Source organism: Mobula birostris, chromosome 20 (genome assembly GCF_030028105.1).
Source record: "Mobula birostris isolate sMobBir1 chromosome 20, sMobBir1.hap1, whole genome shotgun sequence".
Lineage (NCBI taxonomy): Eukaryota > Metazoa > Chordata > Chondrichthyes > Myliobatiformes > Myliobatidae > Mobula > Mobula birostris.
Window position 1 is genome coordinate 61,563,834 of NC_092389.1, and position 21,024 is coordinate 61,584,857.

The window sequence follows — 21,024 nt, forward strand, 5'->3', positions numbered from 1 at the left end:
TCCACGTCTGCAGGGGCCAGTCGCCGATACCTCTCTCTAAACGGGGTGTCCTCGGTCACCCAGGTAGTGTGACACGTACTCTTGGAACAACCCACATCAAACTCGCCAAGGGAAAGGACACGTTCCAAGTTCAACATCTTCTCTACCAACATCAGTTTCCAACCCGGTGGCACCGGGGAGTTCCCGAAGTTGAATGACTCAGCGGTCAACTTTCCCGCTTTTCCAATAGTTTCTCCCCGGAGTCCCTCACGGGGGGGGCGCTAAACATTACTGTCACCGGGAACAAATGCGCTAGGAGCATTCCCCCGCTTGAAGGTGACCTCCCACTTCATAGTGTTCCTGACGATCACTGCCCTCCTGCTCGCCTGGACAACAGAGGTCTTCTGAATTTCGGGCCTCACTAGTAGCCCAGCAGGATATCCCGACTCCTCTTCCTGGTCCTCCAGAGCGTCCGCTAAGAGGGCTTTGCCCTCATGCACTTCTTGAAGATTGGGGGTCCCCATCAGTCTTGCTATTTCCCCAGACCATACCACCATTGGCTTCGACTGGGTGAGCCACACAGACCCTCGTTTAAATTCGGTATCAGACCCCCTGCTGTGACACACTTCCTCGAAAGCAGCTTGAAACACTGGGTGCACGGACAATGTCCCCAAAAAGCTCTCCCCAGCCTTCTCCTTGCAGGCCCCCATGAGCCTCCTCACCAGGGTGTTGGTCCCCACCTGAATTAAACATAGAAAACAGGTGCAGGAGTAGGCCACTTGGCCCTTCGAGCCTGCTCTGCCATTCATAGAAACATAGAAACATAGAAAATAGGTGCAGGAGTAGACCATTCGGCCCTTCGAGCCTGCACCGCCATTTATTATGATCATGCTGATCAACCAACTCAGAACCCCGCCCCAGCCTTCCCTCCATACCCCCTGACCCCCGTAGCCACAAGGGCCATATCTAACTCCCTCTTAAATATAGCCAATGAACTGGCCTCAACTGTTTCCTGTGGCAGAGAATTCCACAGATTCACCACTCTCTGTGTGAAGAAGTTTTTCCTAATCTCGGTCCTAAAAGGCTTCCCCTCTATCCTCAAACTGTGGCCCCTCGTTCTGGACTTCCCCGACATCGGAAACAATCTTCCTGCATCTAGTCTGTCCAATCCCTTTTGAATTTTATACGTTTCAATCAGATCCCCCCTCAATCTTCTAAATTCCAGAGACTATAAGCCTAGTCGATCCAGTCTTTCATCATATGAAAGTCCTGCCATCCCAGGAATCAATCTGGTGAACCTTCTTTGTCCTCCCTCTATGGCAAGAATGTCTTTCTTCAGATTAGGGGACCAAAACTGCACACAATACTCCAGGTGTGGTCTCACCAAGGCCTTGTACAACTGCAGTAGTACCTCCTTGCTCCTGTACTCGAATCCTCTTGCTCGGAATGCCAGCATACCATTCGCCTTTTTCACTGCCTGCTGTACCTGCATGCCCACTTTCCATGACTGGTGTACAATGACACCCACGTCTCGTTGCATCTCCTCTTTTCCTAATCGGCCACCATTCAGATAATAATCTGTTTTCCTGTTCTTGAGACACCGCCCGTCTCAACAGGGTCCGGACAAACTAGCACCACTGTATCAAGAACGTCAGACACTCCCACGTTGGCCTCCGAGAACTCCAGTTTCACTGACAAATAACCGTCGTATGGATAATCACCAGCAATGATAACTCAGATCTCCAGTGCATTGAATGGTGTCAAGGGTAAATGCTTCAGATACCGATTGTAAAACGAACGGAACAGTAAGGTGACCTGTGATCCAGTGTCAAATATGGCTTTAGCGTAAATACTCCCTATCTGGTCCCACTAAGCCTTCATTTTCGGGAGTTCCTTGGTACATTGCTGGGAACGTATTCCCCAAGAGACACCAGGCCGTTCCCTCACTGGGTCTCCTCTAGGTTTCCCCAACGACTCTCCCTGCAGAGGTACCCGGGGGTTCATTCTCCTTCTGGCCTGACACCTGCTGCCAGCAGCCCTCCGCATTGATCGTCCCCTTGGGGAATCTGCACCCAGCCCAGCAGCTCCATCATATGGGCGTGGGGGGGGGCACACCCGCTGATAACAGCCAACGTATCTCCGTTCTCAACTCTGCCACTATCTCCTCTACTGCTCCGCGGGGTAGTCTATCTGTGGTCACTTCACCGCAGGGGACACTACTAAGGACTGTACCCTGCTGACTGAGTCCTCTGACGCGTCCGCCGCGTTCTCCTTGTCCTGTACCTCTCCGATCAGCTCAAAAAAAGATGGAGGGGGCCCGTCTTACGAGACTGTCACAGACCCCACACAATCAGATCATGTGACAGGGCACCCCTGGCTATATATCCATCCCAGCTCAGCCGCCTGAATGACCCCTCTGTGCCGCAAGCAATTTAGTTGCCCCCGTAGCCGTAAAATAAAAGCAGAAACCTTCTCCCCCTGCTCCTGACGCATACTTTGAAACCCCACCAGGAGCTCCATTGGGCTTCTATTCAGACGAAAAGCATTGCCCAGTGATTGCAGATAATTGACAGCTGTCTCTATGGAATGATTTAACCTGACAGCTCTCTCGTCAGCAGCCCGCCCATTCAAACTTTCAACCAATCGCTGTCGCTTTTCATCATCCGAGCACTGCCACTCATCGAACAACTGAGAGGTCCGTTCCACCCACGTCTCATACTCCTCCTCCCCTTTAGGTGTGGGTGTTATTCCAGAGAATAGGTGGAGCTGCCATAGCTGGGACTTGGAATCTGAATTTTCCATTTATTCGCGAGAAGTAAGGGCGGCTACTACCTCAGAATTCTCATTCTTCACCAGGGGACGTGGACTAATTAGACCTTCCAAATCCGACCTCTTTTTCCCCTCACTTCTCAGAAATTGTAGAATTCCAGATGAATTGTTAATTCCACTGTTAAATTCTGTTGAAGTTGCGATTATGAGCAGAGGCTTGAGAAAATGGTGAGCGCAGCTGTCGTTTTCATGAGATCTTTGAAATTTCCACCTCCAGCTCCCTCAGCGCTGGTCTGCATGAAAACGACAGCTGCGCTCACCATTTTATCAAGTCTCCGCTCACAATCGCAACTTCAACAGAACTTAACAGTGGAATTAACAATTCATCCAGAGTAGAAATATCTGCCCCACTGGTTCATTGCTCAGGGTAATAACACAGCATCCAAAGGAATCATTCCCGAACATAGCCCCCACAATTGTAACCTTTGCTTTGCCTGGCAGCTTAATTTAGCGGGTGATAACCCCCTGCCCGGCCAAACTGAAGAAATCTCGTTTGGGTGGATGCTGCGCGACGTGTCCTGTTACAAATCAGTACCCTGAAATAACAAACAGTACACAATATGCAATTGAACGATTAAGCTTTATAACCCTTACTTTGACGATATGGTTAGTAGAGAAACAAAACATAAAAGAAAAGGGGCCCAAGTCTTAGTAACAGTCTGTGCACAGAAGGTGGAGCTCACTCAGTCGTCCTTCTTCCACCATCAGTCTCCTCTCGGCGTCGCCGACCTTCAGGGCACCCGTTCGGGGTTGGGTGCATCAACCTATCTATATGTCCTGCCTGTCACCTCTTCAGCCTCCTGAATGATCTGGAGTTCATCCAGTTCTACCTTAACATGGGCTGTTCGGAGCTGCAGCTGGATGCCCTTCTCACAGGTGTAGTTATCAGGGACACAGGAGGGTCCCCTGCCTTCCCACATCCCGCAAGAGGAGCTTCCCGCTATCCTGCCTGGCATCTCTACTGCTCTAACTGAGCAAATGTAAAGAAGGGGGCAAAAAATTCTACTTCTGGCATAATTTTGTCTTCTCTGACAGAATGTTCTCCTGACCGAAACATCAAAGAGGTAAAGCCTCAAAGTCTCCGCTCTGACTCTGCCCACTCCAACATTGGCCGCTCCACTTGCTCCTGCCCAACTTTAAGATCTTCTTGATAATCAATCCTGAATCTTGATTGGCCACTGGTGAAAGCTCAAAAATAACCTGCCCTAAACCATTGCCTTTATTACTCGATCGGCGAACCTGAGGGAATTCCGTCCTCTCAAGCTTCTGATTTCTCCGATTAATGACGGGTCAAAGCCCGGCAGGGTGACACAAGGATGAATGACAGATTGAAACCCATCCCACATTCAGAACTGGTGACCACCCTCACCACAGTGTGAACCCACCACTGCCTCTGCAGTGTGGGTAAGTGTGTGAATGCCTTCCCTCAGTCTGAGCAGGTCAATGTCCTCTCACTGCTGAAAACAGTCTGATCTGTCGGTAGGTGAGATGAATGTGTGAATTCATTCCCACAGTCAGAACAAATGAACGGCTTCTCCCCAGTGTGAACTCACTGATGTGCATTCAATTGAGATGTCTGAGTGAATCGTTTCCCACATTCAGAGCAGGTGAGTGGCCTTCCCCAGTGTGAATTTGCTCATGTACTTTAAAGTCAGATAACTGAGTGAATCTCCTCCCACAATCTGAACAAGTGAACCATCTCTCCTTCGTGTAAATTCAGCAGTGCCTCACAAGGCTGGATAACTGGGTGAATTCCCTCCACATTCAGAGCTGTTGAATGGCCTCTCCCCAGTGTGAGTTCGCTGATGTACCTTCAGTTGAGATGACCGAGCAAATCCCTTCCCACAATCTGAGCAGGTGAACGGTTTCTCCCCGGTGTGAACTCGCTGATGTACTTTTAAGTCAAATGACCGCGTGAATTCCTTCCCACAATCTGAGCAGGTGAACGGCTTCTCCCCAGTGTGAATTCGGTAGTGTGTCACAAGGGCGGATGACTGAGTGAATCCCTTCCCACACTCAGAGCATGTGAACGGCCTCTCACCAGTGTGAACTCGATGATGTTTCTTGAGATCAGGTAACTCAGCAAATCCCTTCCCGCATTCAGAGCAAGTGAACGGTTTCTCCCCAGTGTGAACTTGGTAGTGCTTCACAAGGTTGGATGACCGACTGAATCCCTTCCCACATTCAGAGCAGATGAACGGTTTCTCCCCAGTGTGAATTCGCTGATGTACCTTCAGTTGAGATGACTGAATGAATCCCTTCCCACATTCAGAGCATGTGAATGGCCTCTCCCCAGTGTGAATTCGCTGATGTTCTATCAGTTGAGCTGAACGGGTGAACTGCTTCCCACATTCAGAGCAGGTGAATGGCCTCTCCCCAGTGTGAATTCTGGAGTGTGTCACAAGGGTGGATGAATGTGCGAATCCATTCCCGCACATAGAGCAGGTGAATGGCTTCTCCCCAGTGTGAATTCGGCAGTGCTTCACAAGGGGGGATGACTGAGTGAATTCCTTCCCACATTCAGAGCAGGTGAGTGGTCTCTCCCCAGTGTGAACTCCTTGGTGTCTCTTCAGCGTGCCCGAGTGAGTGAATCGCTTCCCACAGTCTGAGCAGGTGATCGGCATTTTCTCAGTGTGAACGAGCTGGTGTTCATTCAGTTGAGATGACTGAGTGAACCCTTTCCCACATTCAGAGCAGGTGAATGGCTTCTCCCCGGTGTGAACTCGCTGGTGTCACTGTGTTGTGGTTGAGTGTGTGAATGCCTTCCCACTGTCCGAGCAGGTCAATGTCCTCTCACTGGTGAATTTTTGGATATATCTGTAGCGTAAATGACAGAATGAATTGCTTCCCAGTCAGAACAGGTGGAGCATCTCACTATGGTGTGAACTTGCTGATGTATCTTCAGACTGGATGACTGATTAGTTCCCCTCCCTCACACAGAGCGGGTGAATGGCCTCTCCCCACTGTGAATTCACTGGCGTGTCTGCGGGTAGCCTGTGAGTGAATCTCTTCCCACACTGAGAGAAAGAGAATGATATCTCACTGCCATCAATTCTCTGGCAAAAGTCAGACGTTTGAATCCCTTGTACAATCAATGCAGCAGAAGAACTGATCTCTAGTGAACAAATGCTGGTGTGTTCTCAGCTCCCTGCTGCAAGTGGATTTCACTGAGTTACAACAGAAAACTTGACTTCAGACACAAAATACATTTCCAGCTGGGATGAGATACTTCTTCATCTCCAAAATCGAAAACAGATGTGTTGTTGTTGCAAAGAAAATATTTGGTCGCTGCTTAAATATCCGGACAGGCACAGCGAAACTGATGTGTTGTTGTGTTTGAGATTCCCGTACACAAGTGTTCTGCCATTTCAAACCTGTAAAAATATTTGCAAAAGACATCAATGGGTGAAGGACAATATTTCAGGAGAGATTTCAGTCTGTGGTGAGAACATAAGAAATAGGAGCAGGAGTCGGCCATCTGGCCCTTTGAGCCTGATCTGCCATTGAATAAGATCATGGCTGATCTGGCCATGGACTCACCTCCACCTACCTGCCTTTTCCCCAGAAGCCTTAATACCCCTATTTTGCAAAAACCTGTCAAAACTTGTCTGAAATACATTGACCGGTAGACTCCACTGCTTCATTGGACAGACAAATCCACAGATTCACCACCCTCCGGGGACAGCAGTTCCTCGCCATCTCCATTCCAAAATGCCCCGAATCTTGAGGTAATACCCTCTACTTCTAGTCTCACCCTACCAGTGGAAACAATTTCCTTGCCTCTATCTTATCTATTCCTTTCATAATTTTACATGGCTCTATATGATCTCCTCTCAATGTGAGCTCTGGCCTCACAATTTTACCAAATTCAACTCAACTTGGAGGGGTGCAATTGAGATATACTCCAGGCTACTGTGGGAAGTGAGAGTGGAGACTGCTGAGCCTCTGGCGATGATCTTTGTATCATCAGTCAGGACAGGAGAAATACCAGAGGATTGGAAGACATTGTTCCCTTGTTCGAGAAACGGTGTAGAGGTAACCCAGGAAATGAGACACCAGTGGGTCTTACTTCAGTGGAGCGCAAGTTGTTGGAGAAGCCCCTAAGAGGCAGGAGTTATGAGCAATTGGAGAGACATAATCTGAGGGGTAGTCAGCTTGGCTTCATCAAGGGCAGGTCATGCCTTACGAACCTGATTGAATTCTTTGGGGATATAACAACACACATTGCTGAAGGTAGAGCATTGGATATACTGTACAAGGCTTTCAGTAAGACGTTAGATAAGGTTCCCCATGCGAGGCTCACTGAGAAAGTAACGAGGCATGGGACCCAAGGAGACCGGCTTTGTGGATCCAGAACTGGCTTGCCCACAGTGGCAAAGGGTGGTTGTAGGTGGTTTGTATTCTGCATGGAGGACGGTGACCAGTGGTGTTCCACAGCGATCTCTCCTGGGACCCCTCCTCTTCTGCACCCTCTTTTCTCCGAACATAACTTTGCTCATTGTGGCCAAAATTTAGCATCAGAACTTTGCAAAGGATCACCTAAATAAGCCTGAAGCAGTTTGGAAACAAGTCCTGTGGACTGATGAAGTTAGAATAGAACTTTTTGGCCGCAATGAGCAAAGGTATATTTGGAGAAAAAAGGGTGCAGAATTACATGAAAAGAACACCTCACCCGTTGTGCACAGGGGTGGATCGATCATGCTTTGGGTTTGTGTTGCAGCCAGTGGCACGGGGAACATTCCACTGGTAGAGGGAAGAATGAATTCCATTAAATACCAGCAAACATCACACCATCTGTAGAAAAGATGAAGATGAAAAGAGGGTGGCGTCGACAACAGGTTAATGATCCTAAACACACCTCAAAATCCACAGTGGACTACCTCAAGAGGCACAAGCTGAAGGTTTTCCCATGGCCCTCACAGCCCCCTGGACTAAACATCATCGAAAATCTGTAGATGGACCTCAAAACAGCAGCGCATGCAAGACAGCCCAATAATCTGACAGAACTAGAAGACTTTTGTAAGGAAGAATGGGCAAAAGTCCCCCAAACAAGAATTCAGAGACTCTTAGCTAGCTACAAAAAGTGTTTACAAGCTGTGATACTTGCCAAAGGGGGTGTTACTAAGTACTGTCATGCAGGGTGCCCAAACTTTTGCTTCGGGCCCTTTTCCTTTTTTGTTATTTTGAAACTGTAAAAGATGGAAATAAAAAAGTAATCTTGCTTAAAATATTAAACAAATGTGTCATCTTTAACTTTATGCCTTTTGGAAATCAGGTCATCTTTTCCTCATTTAGCTATTCACAGTAACAGAAATTTTGACCAGGGTGCCCAAACTTTTGCATGCCACTGTAAACAAATCCTTAGTTAGACACAACTTTTAGTACTGTGTTCATTGCTAGTCACCTCACTACAGGAAATATGTGGATACTCTAGAAAGAGGGCAGAGGAGAATTACAAGGATGTTGCTTGGATTGGAGAACATGCCTTACAAGAATAGGTTAAGTGAACTTTGGAGTGATGGAGGATGAGAGATGACCTGATAGATGTGTATAAGGTGATGAGAGGGACTGATCATGAGTATAGTCACAGGCTTTTTCCAGGGCTGAATTGGCTAACACGAGGAGGCAGAGTTTTAAGGTGGTTGGAAGTACCTTCGTCTGGTGATCTGAAGGTCGCTCGTTCGAGCCTCAGCTGTGGCAGCGTGTTTGTGTCCTTGAGCAAGGCACATAACCACATATTTCTCTAGTGTCTGTGCGAGGAGTGGCGCCCCACACAGACTCACAACCTGCACCTTGTAAGGCATGAAAATGCCCAACACAGGCCTCTCATGGTCTGAGTCGACGTTCCCTCCCCTGGAAGTAGGTACAAGGAGGATGTCAGAGGTCAGTTTTTCACACAGAGAGCAGCCGGTGCGTGGAACGCACTGCCAGTGACAGTGGTAGAGGCAGGTAAAATAGGGTCTTTCCAGGGGGCTGAGAAAAATAGAGAGCTGTGTGGCAGTGAAACTCCAGGCATTTTCTAGAGTCAGTTACATGGTCAGCACAACATTGTGGGCTGAAGGGCCTGTAATGTACTGTAGGTTTTTATGTCTATATATGAACTCCTCATCTTCTAATAAGGCATGGATCAGGCATCCCGTCTGACCATCAATTTCTCTGACTGTATGAGAATGGGCTATTTCTGCCTTCACTCAGCCTGTGACTTGGATCAAATTGCCTCTGTCCTTTGGTTTTATTTCAAGTTCCGGTCACGTTCCTCAACACTACAAAGAGAACTTGTTACTACATGGACCACACCTGGAGTACTGTGTGCAGTTATGGTCCCCTAATCTGAGGAAAGACATCCTTGCCATAGAGGGAGTACAAAGAAGGTTCACCAGATTGATTCCTGGGATGAAAGACTGGATCAACTAGGCTTATACTCATTGGAATTTAGAAGATTGAGCGAGGATCTTATTGAAACGTATAAAATCCTAAAGGGATTGGACAGGCTAGATGCAGGAAGATTGCTCCCGATGTTGGGGAAGTCCAGAACGAGGGGTCACAGTTTGAGGATAAAGGGGAAGCCTTTTAGGACCGAGATGAGGAAAAACTTCTTCACACAGAGAGTGGTGAATCTGTGGAATTCTCTGCCACAGGAAACAGTTGAGGCCAGTTCATTGGCTATATTTAAGAGGGAGTTAGATATGGCCCTTGTGGCTAAAGGGATCAGGGGGTATGGAGAGAAGGCAGGTACAGGGTTCTGAGTTGGATGATCAGCCATGAACATACTGAATGGTGATGCAGGCTCGAAGGGCCGAATGGCCTACTCCTGCACCTATTATCTATCTTTCTATGTTTCTATGCCTGATCTTGGAGATTTTCTACTTCCACAGATCCCTTACCCCAGCTGATTGACATCGATGGCGATGCCAATGAATATGAAGGGGAGGGTATTAGTTATTCTCATTGGAGTGTGGCTCTCTTGTCGTGTGAAAGCCACAGTCACTTGTCATCGAGGACAAAGCTGTTTCATGTAACAAAAGCTGCCAGAACGATTTTTGTCCCACACAGCACGAACTGACAATTTTACTGACTGGAAGGTACACTCTTCATCCGAGATTAACTAGGAACTAAAGTTTAAAGTTAAACTGGATAGATATATGGACGGGAAAGGAATGGGGGGTTATGGGCTGAGTGCAGGTCGCGGGACTAGGAGAGAGTAAGAGTTTGGCACGGACTAGAAGGGCCGAGATGGCCTGTTTTCGTGCTGTAATTGTTATACGGTTATATGTGGCTATATGGTTAACTATATTTTCCTTCCAAGTTCCTAATCCTCGGATTTACATAGCTGGAGCTCGGCAGTGTTTGGCAGTTACTTCCGATCCAATTTCCTTCCATTATCCGGGGACAACGCTGGTCGTCTTGCCCATGGCTGCCTCCTTACCCAGAAGGCACCACGAACTAGAAACCTATCTGCCACCACCTGAGGATCCAGCGATGCGCATGCGCCGAAAATGGCGGCAGCGCCGGCCTAAAGTTCCCTGTGGCTTGGGTACGGATCGTGGGGCTGACAGAGAGGGAAAAGACCGGGACTGTACTAGGGTGCAGTACCAGTGTGGCCGGAGCTCTCAGTAATTATCCTTCAATCGCGGTTCAAACGCCGGTGATTAAATTCCGCCCAGAGCCCCCTCCTACCTGCAGCCGATCCTTCGGAGGCTCTCGTGTACTGTGCGCATGCGCGACATTTAGGGTTACCTTCGACCTCAGCGCATGCGCATTTGATCAAACTGGAGGAGAAAAAATCTGCAGATGCGGAAATGCAAAGCAACACACGGAAAATGCTGGAGGATCTCAGGGGGGCGGCAGCAACGTGGAGAGGGGTGAACAGTCGGCGTTTCACACCGACACCCTTCTTCAGGACTGGAAAGGAAGGGAAGGAGTCAGAATGGGAGGTGATTGGTGAAACCGGGAGAGGGGGCGGGGTGAAGTAAAGAGCTGGGAAGTTGATTGGTGGAAGAGATGACGGACTGGAGAATAATAATGATAATGATAATAATATTAATAATTTTATTGATTCCGAGTGGCGAATGCTTTCGTTACAGTAGCAACATTTAAAAACACACTTAGCAGTGTGCAGACTCTATTAAAAATAGAGAATACTAATATACACAATGATAATATATGAAATAATACTGCAGAGACTATTGAACTATGATGTGAGTTCTCCTGTCGCACAAAGATGAACTGTTTTATATGCTTATTGCATTGGTTCGGAAAGATTTTCTGTAATGATCCACTAGCACTCTGTACTCCGACCCCTGCCCATCTCTGAAGCACCGCTGAGTCATCAGAGAACTTCTGCAAGTAGCCAAGACTCAGAGTCGCACTGAAATTCTGAGGTGCACAGTGTGAACAGAAACGGATACAGGACAGTCCCTTGTGGGGCTCCAGTATCACTCGCCTCCACCTCAGGCAGAGAACTATGCAGCAGCACAAACTGGGGTCTGTCTGTCAGGTAGGCAGTAATCCAGGAGATCGTGGGTTTGTCGACGCCCATCCTTTGCCGCTTCTTGCTCAGAAGATGTGGTTGGATTGTACCGAAGGCAGTAGAGTAATCCAAAAAAAATGTGACTCTCAGAATGTCACCACCATCATCCCGGTGGGAGTGAGCTCGCTGCAACAGGGAGATGACGGTGAAACACCCAGGTTCTGTTCGGCTACCTAAGTCTGGGTAGGACCATCTCTGGCCCCACCAAACGTGTGAGACTGAGGTGTGAGCTCACTCGAGACCCCCTGTTTGGGTGGATGCTGCGTGATTTGTTTCCCTGATACAAATCAATACCACGAAATAGCAGACTGGACAGCATACCCAATTAAAGGATTTAGCTTTATAACTATGAATTTGACTGAAGGGTTAGTAAAGAAAAAAGCAAAAAAAAAAAACAAAAGGGGCCCATTTTAATGAAACAGTCTAATGTGGACAAGTTGGAGCTCACGGTTTCCCCTTCGCTGATCCTCCTTCGATCTCCCCGGCCTTTGTCGGATCATGACTCCGGTCCGGCGTCTTCTCTCTTCATCTCCCGCCGAATGAAGATGTCACTCTGGTGTCAGGCACACGGCACGAAACACACTCCCGTCATCGGACGGCTCACTTTCCAAAACACCCGTTATCTCTTACCATCACCCAGACACTGCTCCTGCAGAAAGATCATTTCACTCTCCCCCCACCCCCGCACCAAGATTAAACATGTCCTCATTGTGATAATTTTCCACCCCTTCATACAAAGCACAAAGTCCAATCCAGGTGTAAACGGCAGTGACACAGCTCACCAAGGCGACAGGTGCCACAGTCTCTTCCCCCGGTGCTACATAGGCCAGCCTATCGAGTGGTCTCCTGATTCTGTGAGATCTCCTTACCCCGTCATCTACTTTTTCAGGTTCAGAAACTTCTTGGGATACTTCTGGCCCCCAGACATTCCTTTCAGCTGTGAGTCGGCTGGGGTGATATACTGCTTCCAGTACTCCCGATGCAGCCTTCTATATATTGGCGAGACCCGACTCAGACTGGGAGATCGTTTCGCTGAACACCCACGCTCTGTCCGCCAGAGAAACAGGATCTCCCAGTGGCCACACATTTTAATTTCATGTCCCATTCCCATTCTAATATGTCTATCCATGGCCTCCTCTACTGTCAAGGTGAAGCCACACTCAGGTTGGAGGAACAACACCTTATATTCCGTCTAGGTAGCCTCCAACCTGATGGCATGAACATTGACTTCTCAAACTTCCGCTAATGCCCCACTCTCGTACCCCATCCGTTATTTATTTATATACACACATTCTTTTTCTCTCTCTCCTTTTTCTCCCTCTGTCCCTCTCAATATACCGCTTCCGCATCCTCTGGGTTCCCCCTCCCCTTTTCCTTCTCCTTGGGCCTCCTGTCCCATGATCCTCTCATATCCCTTTTGGCAATCAACCATCCCTCCCCGTCCTGTCTTCTCCTATCACTTCGGATCTCCTCCTCCCACTTTCAGATCTCTTACTAGCTCTTCCTTCAGTTAATCCTGACGAAGGGTTTCGGCCCGAAACGTCGACTGTACCTCTTCCTAGAGGTGCCGCCTGACCTGCTGCGTTCACCAGCATTTTTGTGTGTGTTGCTGGAATTTCCAGATTCTGCAGATTTGCTCGTGTTTGCATTGATAAGAAAGGATATCTTTAATTTTTTAATTATTTATTTTAATTAATTCGTTTATTTATTTTTATTTTTCCTGCTGGGTGGCAGTGACGTCAAAGAGGGGCTGTGCTTTCAGTAGCGAAAGCGGCTCCTCGCTGCCCTTCTCTCGAAATTGCTGGAGCAGCCTCTGCCATCCCGCGGCGTGCCGGAAGGTGACATCGAAGAAGCCGGGGAAGTCCTGTAGGCAGTAAAGGTCCCCGGGGGTAAATCCACAGCAGTCCATCAGGACCTTCCGGGTGAAGGTCTCCCTGGAGTACCGGATGCCCCCGTTCCGGTCTCGCACTATCACTCTGACAGTGTTCGGGATTTCCGGTTCTTGCGCCGATGCGCTGATCTCCGCGGCCATCCTCCACATCGCGGTCGTTGCCGGAATTGATTCAATCACAAGCCGCCGCGAGTTCCCAAAGACATTTTTTTTTCCAAAAATACTTTATTCAGAAATATTACAAAATAAAAATAATTACATACAGAAAAAGAAAACCATTCGTTGACTCTGAGTCCTTATTCAATACAGTTATTAACAATAAAATTTTGCGTTGACTCTGTTCATTTACAAATGAAAGATGTTTACAGTAAATCATGCGTTTACTCTCAACTCTTGGTCAAGTGTTAAGACTTATTAACAATCAAAATTTTCAACAATAAAGGCAGGCAATGGCTCTAATACTTTCCCAAATTAACAATTCCACCCACTCCTTGGGCACCATGTTGATTATCTCCCCACACCGCTGATGAAGGTAGGTCTCCTCCCCACCCAACCTCTCCCCCTCCTACGGGTGATGAACGTTAAACGGTGGTCCTTCCCCACCGGGCCTTCGCGGTGGCTGCACCAAGTTCCCAAAGACACAGCACTCGATTTTAGCCGAAAAGCCGAGAAACGCTAGCTGAAAACATTGGACCCATTCGGATCCTGCTAGTCTTCCCTCTGTTAAGTTAGACCGACTGTCTACACAACGCCTGCTTATCCTACTTCTCTTGAACTGTTGAAGCAGATTTGGTGCAATTTCTCTCAGTCTTTGGCATATGTTGTCTTTTTCTCCCCTGTAGAGAAACCTCTTTCGGAATCTGGCTGATAATGTAAAATAGCTGATATTGCACCAACCCAATGAGAGAGGCGGAGCTTGTTTGTGTGACTCCTCCTCCTCTCCGCTGAGAATTCCTGTCGGGCTATTCCGCCCGCCCCCCGCCCCCCGCCCCCCGGCTCTGGCGTCTTACGTCAGTGCAGCGTAATGACGTACCGGTAGGTGTCGGAGTTGGGGGAACGTAACTCGATCTGGGTCATTGTCGCCTGAGAAGCGAAGTTTGTGCCGGGGCAGGTGACTGGGGAGGGGGACCTCCGGAAACGGGAGCAGTGTGGATCGGAACGTCGGATGGAAGCGATGGCGCGGGAGTGGGACGAAGGGGAGGGTTGTAAATGGGGGAGTGAGGGACGATGGGTGGTTGAGTTGGTGGGGGGAGAGGGATGCGGGAGAGTCGGACGAGGGGGTAGGGTTGCAACTCGGACAATGTTTAAGTGTGAGCTGGCATGTGGCAATGGATTATTTCCACATAAATTAATCTAACCATCTGGCTGGACTTCATTGGTAACGAAAGCTTATTGACTAGAACTGGTTCCATTAAGAAATCGGCGATAATCAGGGGAGAATGGGGGTACACTCCAGTGACTACGAACTTCTTTCAGACATCCCACGGCCTTTCTGCCGTATGCCTTAAGCCAAATACTGGAAATAATTATGAATATTCCGTATTTGGCTAAATTTGTGCAGTTCCATCCAGCGTTTAACAACATTCTCCAACCTATGGTTTGTACCACTTACTACATCTCCAAGGAGAAAAAATGGTGGAAATCTGGGGAAAAAAGAAGCATAAAATACTGAAAGGGATTCTGTGGTAATGCAGCATTCTGTAGAGAAAGAAGCAGTTAATGATTCAGATGTGATGTGATTCTTAATCATGGCAGTGATCTTTCATCAGTTCTAAGGAAGAGCCATTAACCTGACACATTTGCTCTGTTTCTCTGCAGAAGGCTGACTGAAGTGCCAGGTATTGCCAGCACTTTATTTTAATTTAAAAGATATGGCCATTCTGTCATTGTGGAGGCTGGGTCTGAGTCCTGGAACGCCGTCCCCATCAGGAGTGCGGAGATCCTTAACCAGAAGAAGTGCGGTTGTTCAGGACTCATTCACTGTCACTTTCTTTGGGGCAATGATGGATGTGCAGTAAAATCTGGCACTGGTAATGAAGTATGGATTCTGGAAAGTCAGTAACTTAAAACAGCCTAATGGAACACTACAGCACAGTACAGGTCGTTCGGCCCAAACACTCCCTCCTAGATCGGCCTCTACTTTTCTAAAATCCATGTGCCTATCTAAAAATTCCTTTAATGTCCCCAATGTATCTGCCTCTACCACTACCCCGGCAGTGTGTTCCATGCACCACTCTGCTTAACAAAAATTCTTACATATGATGTCCCCCTGTACTTCTCTCCAATCACCTTAAAATGATGCCCTCTCATATTAGCCATTTCTGCACTGGGAGAAAAGGTCTCCGGCTGTCCTTCTTGCAAGCTTCTCCCGTACCTATTGTCTATCGTCTAAGCCAGATAAGAGTGATGTACAATACTTATTCAGTTTATCTGCCATCACCTTGCACCCCCACCCCATTACTACCTCTCCAGCATCATTTCCCACTTCCGCCTCTCTTTTACACTATATGTACCTGAAGAAAAATTTGGTATCCTCTTAATATTACTGGCTAGCTCACCTATGAATTCCACCTTTTCCTTCTTAGTTATTTTAGTTGCATTCTGTTGGTTTCTAAAAGCTTCCCAACCCACTAACTTCCTAGTAGTTTTTGCTCTGTGCCCTCTCTTTAGTTTTTATGTTGTCTTTTGTTTCTCTTATCAGTCATGGTTTTGTCACCTTACCTTTAGAATACTACATCCTCTTAGTGATGTGTATATCCTGTGCCTTCCGAATTGCTTCCAGAACTTCCAGCCATTACTGCTCTGTTTTCATCCCTGCCCATGTTCTTTTGAAATCAATTTTGACCAATTTTTCTATCATGCCTCTCTAATTCCCTTTATTCCATATCTGACTTTAGCTTCTCCTTTTCTAATGTCAGGGTGAATTTGATCACATTAAGATCACTTGCTCCTAAGGGTTCTTTGAATTTAAGTGACCTGATTAATTCCGCTTCATTAAAACACACAAAGCAGAATAGCTGATCCCCAAGTGGGCTTAACCACAAGCTGCTCTAAAAAAGCATATTGCAGGCATTCTAGGAATTCCTCTTCTTGAGAACAACAACACACTAATTCTCCTGTTCACTTGGATGACAATCGCCATGACTATTGTAACATTGCACTTTTGGCACGCATTTTCTGTCTCCCATTGTACTTTGTGGACCACATGCTTACTACCATTTGGTAGTACACAGCCTGGAGGCTGTGGAAGTGAGTGAGGTCCTCAATGAATACTTCTCTTTGGTATTTACCAATGAGAGGGAACTTGACGATGGTGAGGACAAAATGAGTGAGGTTGATGTTCTGGAGCATGTTGATATTAAAGGAGAGGAGGTGTTGCAGTTCTTAAAATACATTAGGACGTATAAGTCCCCGGCACCCGATGGAATATTCCCCAGGCTGCTCCACCAGGCGATGGAAGAGATTGCTGAGCCTCTGGCTAGGATCTTTATGTCCTCGTTGTCCAGGGGAATGGTACTGAAGGATTGGAAGGAGGCGAATGTTGTCCCCTTGTTCAAAAAAGGTAGTAGGGATAGTCCGGGTAATTATAGACCAGTGAGCCTTACGTCTTGGTGGGAAAGCTGTTGAAAAAGATTCTTAGAGATAGGATTTATGTGCATTTAGAGAATCATGGTCTGATCAGGGACAGTCAGCATGGCTTTGTGAAGGGCAGATTGTGTCTAACAAGCCTGATAGAGTTCTATCAGGAGGTGACCAGGCATATAGAAGAGGGTAGTGCGGTGGATGTGATCTATATGGATTTTAGTAAGGCATTTGACAAGGTTCCACATGGTAGGCTTATTCAGAAAGTCAGAAGGCATGGGATCCAGGGAAGTTTGGCCAGGGGGATTCAGAATTGGCTTGCCTACATAAGGCAGAATGACATGGTGGAGGGAGTACATTCAGATTGGAGGATTGTGACTAGTGGTGTCCCACAAGGATCTGTTCTGGGACCTCTACTTTTCGTGACTTTTATTAATGACCTGGATGTGGGGGTAGAAGGGTGGGTTGGCAACTCTGCAGATGACACAAAATTTGGTGTAGAGGATTGTCAAAGATTGCAGAGAGACATTGATAGGATGTAGAGGTGGGCTGAGAAGTGGCAGATGGAGTTCAACCCGGAGAAGTGTGAGGTGGTACACTTTGGAAGGACAAGCTCCAAGGCAGAGTACAAAGTAAATGGCAGGATACTTGGTAGTGTGGAGGAGCAGAGGGATCTCGGGGTACATGTCCACAGATCCCTGAAAGTTGCCTCACAGGTGGATAGGGTAGTTAAGAAAGCTTATGGGGTGTTAGCTTTCATAAGTTGAGGGATGGAGTTTAAGAGTCGCGAGGTAATGATGCAGCTCTATAAAACTCTGGTTAGGCCACACTTGGAGTATTGTGTCCAGTTCTGGTCACCTCACTATAGGAAGGATGTGGAAGCATTGGAAAGGGGTACAGAGGAGATTTACCAGGATGCTGCCTGGTTTAGAGAGTATGCATTGTGATCAGAGATTAAGGGAGCTAGGGCTTTACTCTTTGGAGAGAAGGAGGATGAGAGGAGACATGATAGAGGTGTACAAGATAATAAGAGGAATAGATAGAGTGGATAGCCAGTGCCTCTTCCCCAGGGCACCACTGCTCAATACAAGAGGACGTGGCTTTAAGGTAAGGGGTGGGAAGTTCAAGGGGGATATTAGAGGAAGGTTTTTTACTCAGAGAGTGGTTGGTGCATGGAATGCACTGCCTGAGTCAGTGGTAGAGGCAGATACACTAGTGAAGTTTAAGAGACTACTAGACAGGTATATGGAGGAACTTAAGGTGGGGGGGGTTTATGGGAGGCAGGGTTTGAGGGTCGGCACAACATTGTGGGCCAAAGGGCCTGTAATGTGCTTTAGTGTTCTATGTTCTATGTTTGGACGTCAATATACATTTCCTGTCACAGATTTTTTTTTACATTTTCTGTTCCGTAATTCTATCCACAGATTCTACACCTTCCAACCCCATGCCACCTGTTTTTAATGATTTTATTTAATATTTTACCAACAGAGCCACACAACCCCACTGCTAGCTTGTTCTTTCAAGAAACATATAAGCATCTGGGAGACAAGTGGACCTGCAGATGCTAGAAATCTAGAGAACTACACACAAAGCGCTGGAGGAGCTCAGCATGTCAGGCAGCATCTATGAATGGGAATCAACATTACGGGCCAAGACCCTTCATTGGGACTTGATACTCACGTATCTGGAATATCAACAGGCATAGAAAATAGGAAGTAGTGTGAAATAAGGAAAACTTTTCACAAAATTTAGTTCAAGGCTCAAAAAAACCTGCCAAACAGAGCTCAATAGTTACCAAATACAACAAAAGCAATAAACACTTCCATCAATACCGACATTGACTTTTTTAATGAAAGTATCTTGGTCACATTTCAATCAGTAAGGTTTACAAAGATAAATAAGAACTGAAATGACTACTTTAGAAAAGACTATTTACACTCAATCCCACTGAGATTAACACGAACTTGGACAGAAGGAGGAACAGAAATAACACACATGAAAGAAAAATCACAGAACATCGTCCAGAGCCCCAAACTCTGCCCTGTGCAGACCCACCTCTGGTTTCTGACCCTGCTCCATTGAGCATCCAGCTAATGGTTTCCCATTCTGCTTTCAATCTTTAGAGGACGTGTTTTCTAACAAGCCTTTAGAAGCAGGGAAAATGACCCATAATGTGGGAATGAGCCCTGAACGAGGAAGTTAACTCCCAATGTCATTCTTCCTCAGCCCAGAGATTTGAGGGGCAAAGAACATCTCAGACAGAACTGCAGTCAGCTTGACTTCTTCAGTCTGCAGGACATTCAAGGGAAACCTCTTCACCCACAGAGCGGTGACTGTTTGGAACTCATCACCACAGGGAGAGTGAGAGATGAACAACAGGGGAGGATTTAAAAGGACTTTTGTGGAGCTGAATCACTGGCAGGGTCCAGCCGGCCTGAGTTGACTCTCTACTATACACTAGGTGTGGTATAAATTCACTAAGATTTCCAAAACTGTTTCAATACAGAATACGACCAAAACATATGTGTCAATATTGCTGTCTCAGTTTTACATCTATCACACTGATTATCAACATTAAGAAACACTTTAGACAGTCTCTCCTTTGTCAAATAGTAACAATGTACAATTTTAAATTGAATTAAACGGTGACTGGCACAAATCAAAGAAGAGTTAACCAACTTCAAAATTCTCTGTTAGCAAGGTCATGTTAAGCTCTCTTTCCCAATCTTGCTTAATCTTAAGTGAAGGGTAATTATACTGTTGTAACAGTAAATTATTAATTTTGCCAATAAAACTTTCACAAAAGGATTCATTTTTAAAATAATGTCTAACAGATCAGAATCCTGTATATATGGAAAATTACTTAAATATACTTGTAAGAAATGTCTGACCATAAGATATTGCAAAAAAAAAAAGTGAGTACGAGAGAGTATTTAGTTACTAATTTCTCAAAACACATCAATCGGCCTTCTTGGAACAGATCCATGAAGGAATAGACTCCTTTATTCCTCCAAAGAAAAAAAGTAGGATCACTTAATGAAGGTTGAAGTAATTTCCATTTTCTCTACAATTTCTAAAGCTTTAGAAATTAAATTACAACCTAATAAATTGACAGTTTTTTTGGTATAATCCCTCAATATATTCATGGTATTTCTATATCAGACCAACATGTAATTGCATTTGTTACATTATTGGCCAGAAGGGCTATTTTATTAAAATGGAAAGATGTCTCTGCTTCCACTTTGATACAATGGTTCTCTCAGGTGATGTTATGTCTCAGTTTGGAGAAAATCAGAAGTAGAACTTTTGATCCTCAATCTGACTTTGAGAAAAGGTGGGGTTCTTTTGCCCGCTACTATCATCGGATTTGAGTTAATTAAGATGGTTTCCTTCTGATTCTTGTTTCAATAGATTTGAGTTGGTGGATTGATGTTTTTCTTTTATGGAAGCTTGTATGGTGTACAGCTCCGCAGTCAGGCTCCCAATGGTTTCTTTTCTCTTTTTGTTTATTTTTTTGTTAGCAAGGTTTTTTTTGCTTTAGTTAGTAGGGGTTCTTAATTTCCTTCTTTTTTCAAAAAAAAATATTCTTAACACTTTTTTTTATTGTTGATATATTGTTTAGCTTTGTTAATCAGTTATTTGGTAATTTAATTCCTCATTGTGCATATTGACATGTTGACTTGATTAATGTATTTTTTGTTGATCTCAATAATAAACAATAAAAAGATTTTAAAATGAAATAAATTCACTAAGTACAAAGACAGAGTTTAAAATACACTGATTTGTTTGTCTCAGATCCAGAATATTAAACTCCAGTCCCATTAAACGTGAATGTGCAGCAGAAGAAACTCCTCCCGTGCCCAGTGACCAGGGTGCAGAACTGGGTGTGGTGACCAGCAGCAATAATTGCAGAGTTCAGCACCAACAGTCACTGTGGAAATTGCATTCTGCAACGGGGATGGATAAATATCCAGCACGCAGCTTATTGAAACTTTCTCCCCAGTGTGAACCCGGTAGTGTGTCACAAGTGTAACATGCCGTAAGGTTTCACTGCTAATGTAGTGGCCTCTCTGCAATGTTTCACTGCTGAGGTAACGGTTTCTCTCCAGCAGCAATGTTTAGGTTACGACTAGAGATAACAGGGTTTTGGAATGCAGGGCTATTCAATGACAGAAATGTTGTTCTTCTGTGTGAGTCTGGAAGAGAAATTTTC

At 46.1% G+C, this 21,024-nt stretch overlaps 1 protein-coding gene across 1 annotated transcript in view; it reads right to left on the reverse strand.

The window, feature by feature from the left end:
• Positions 1-3,378: 3,378 nt before the first annotated feature.
• Positions 3,379-21,024, reverse strand: part of LOC140185028 (uncharacterized) — a 346,977-nt gene continuing 329,331 nt past the window's right edge. Inside the window, exon 4 of the mRNA XM_072238253.1 lies at positions 3,379-5,288. Within this exon, the coding sequence (XP_072094354.1) occupies positions 4,536-5,288 (753 nt within the window). The 3' untranslated portion in view covers positions 3,379-4,535. The remainder of the gene's footprint in view (positions 5,289-21,024) is intronic.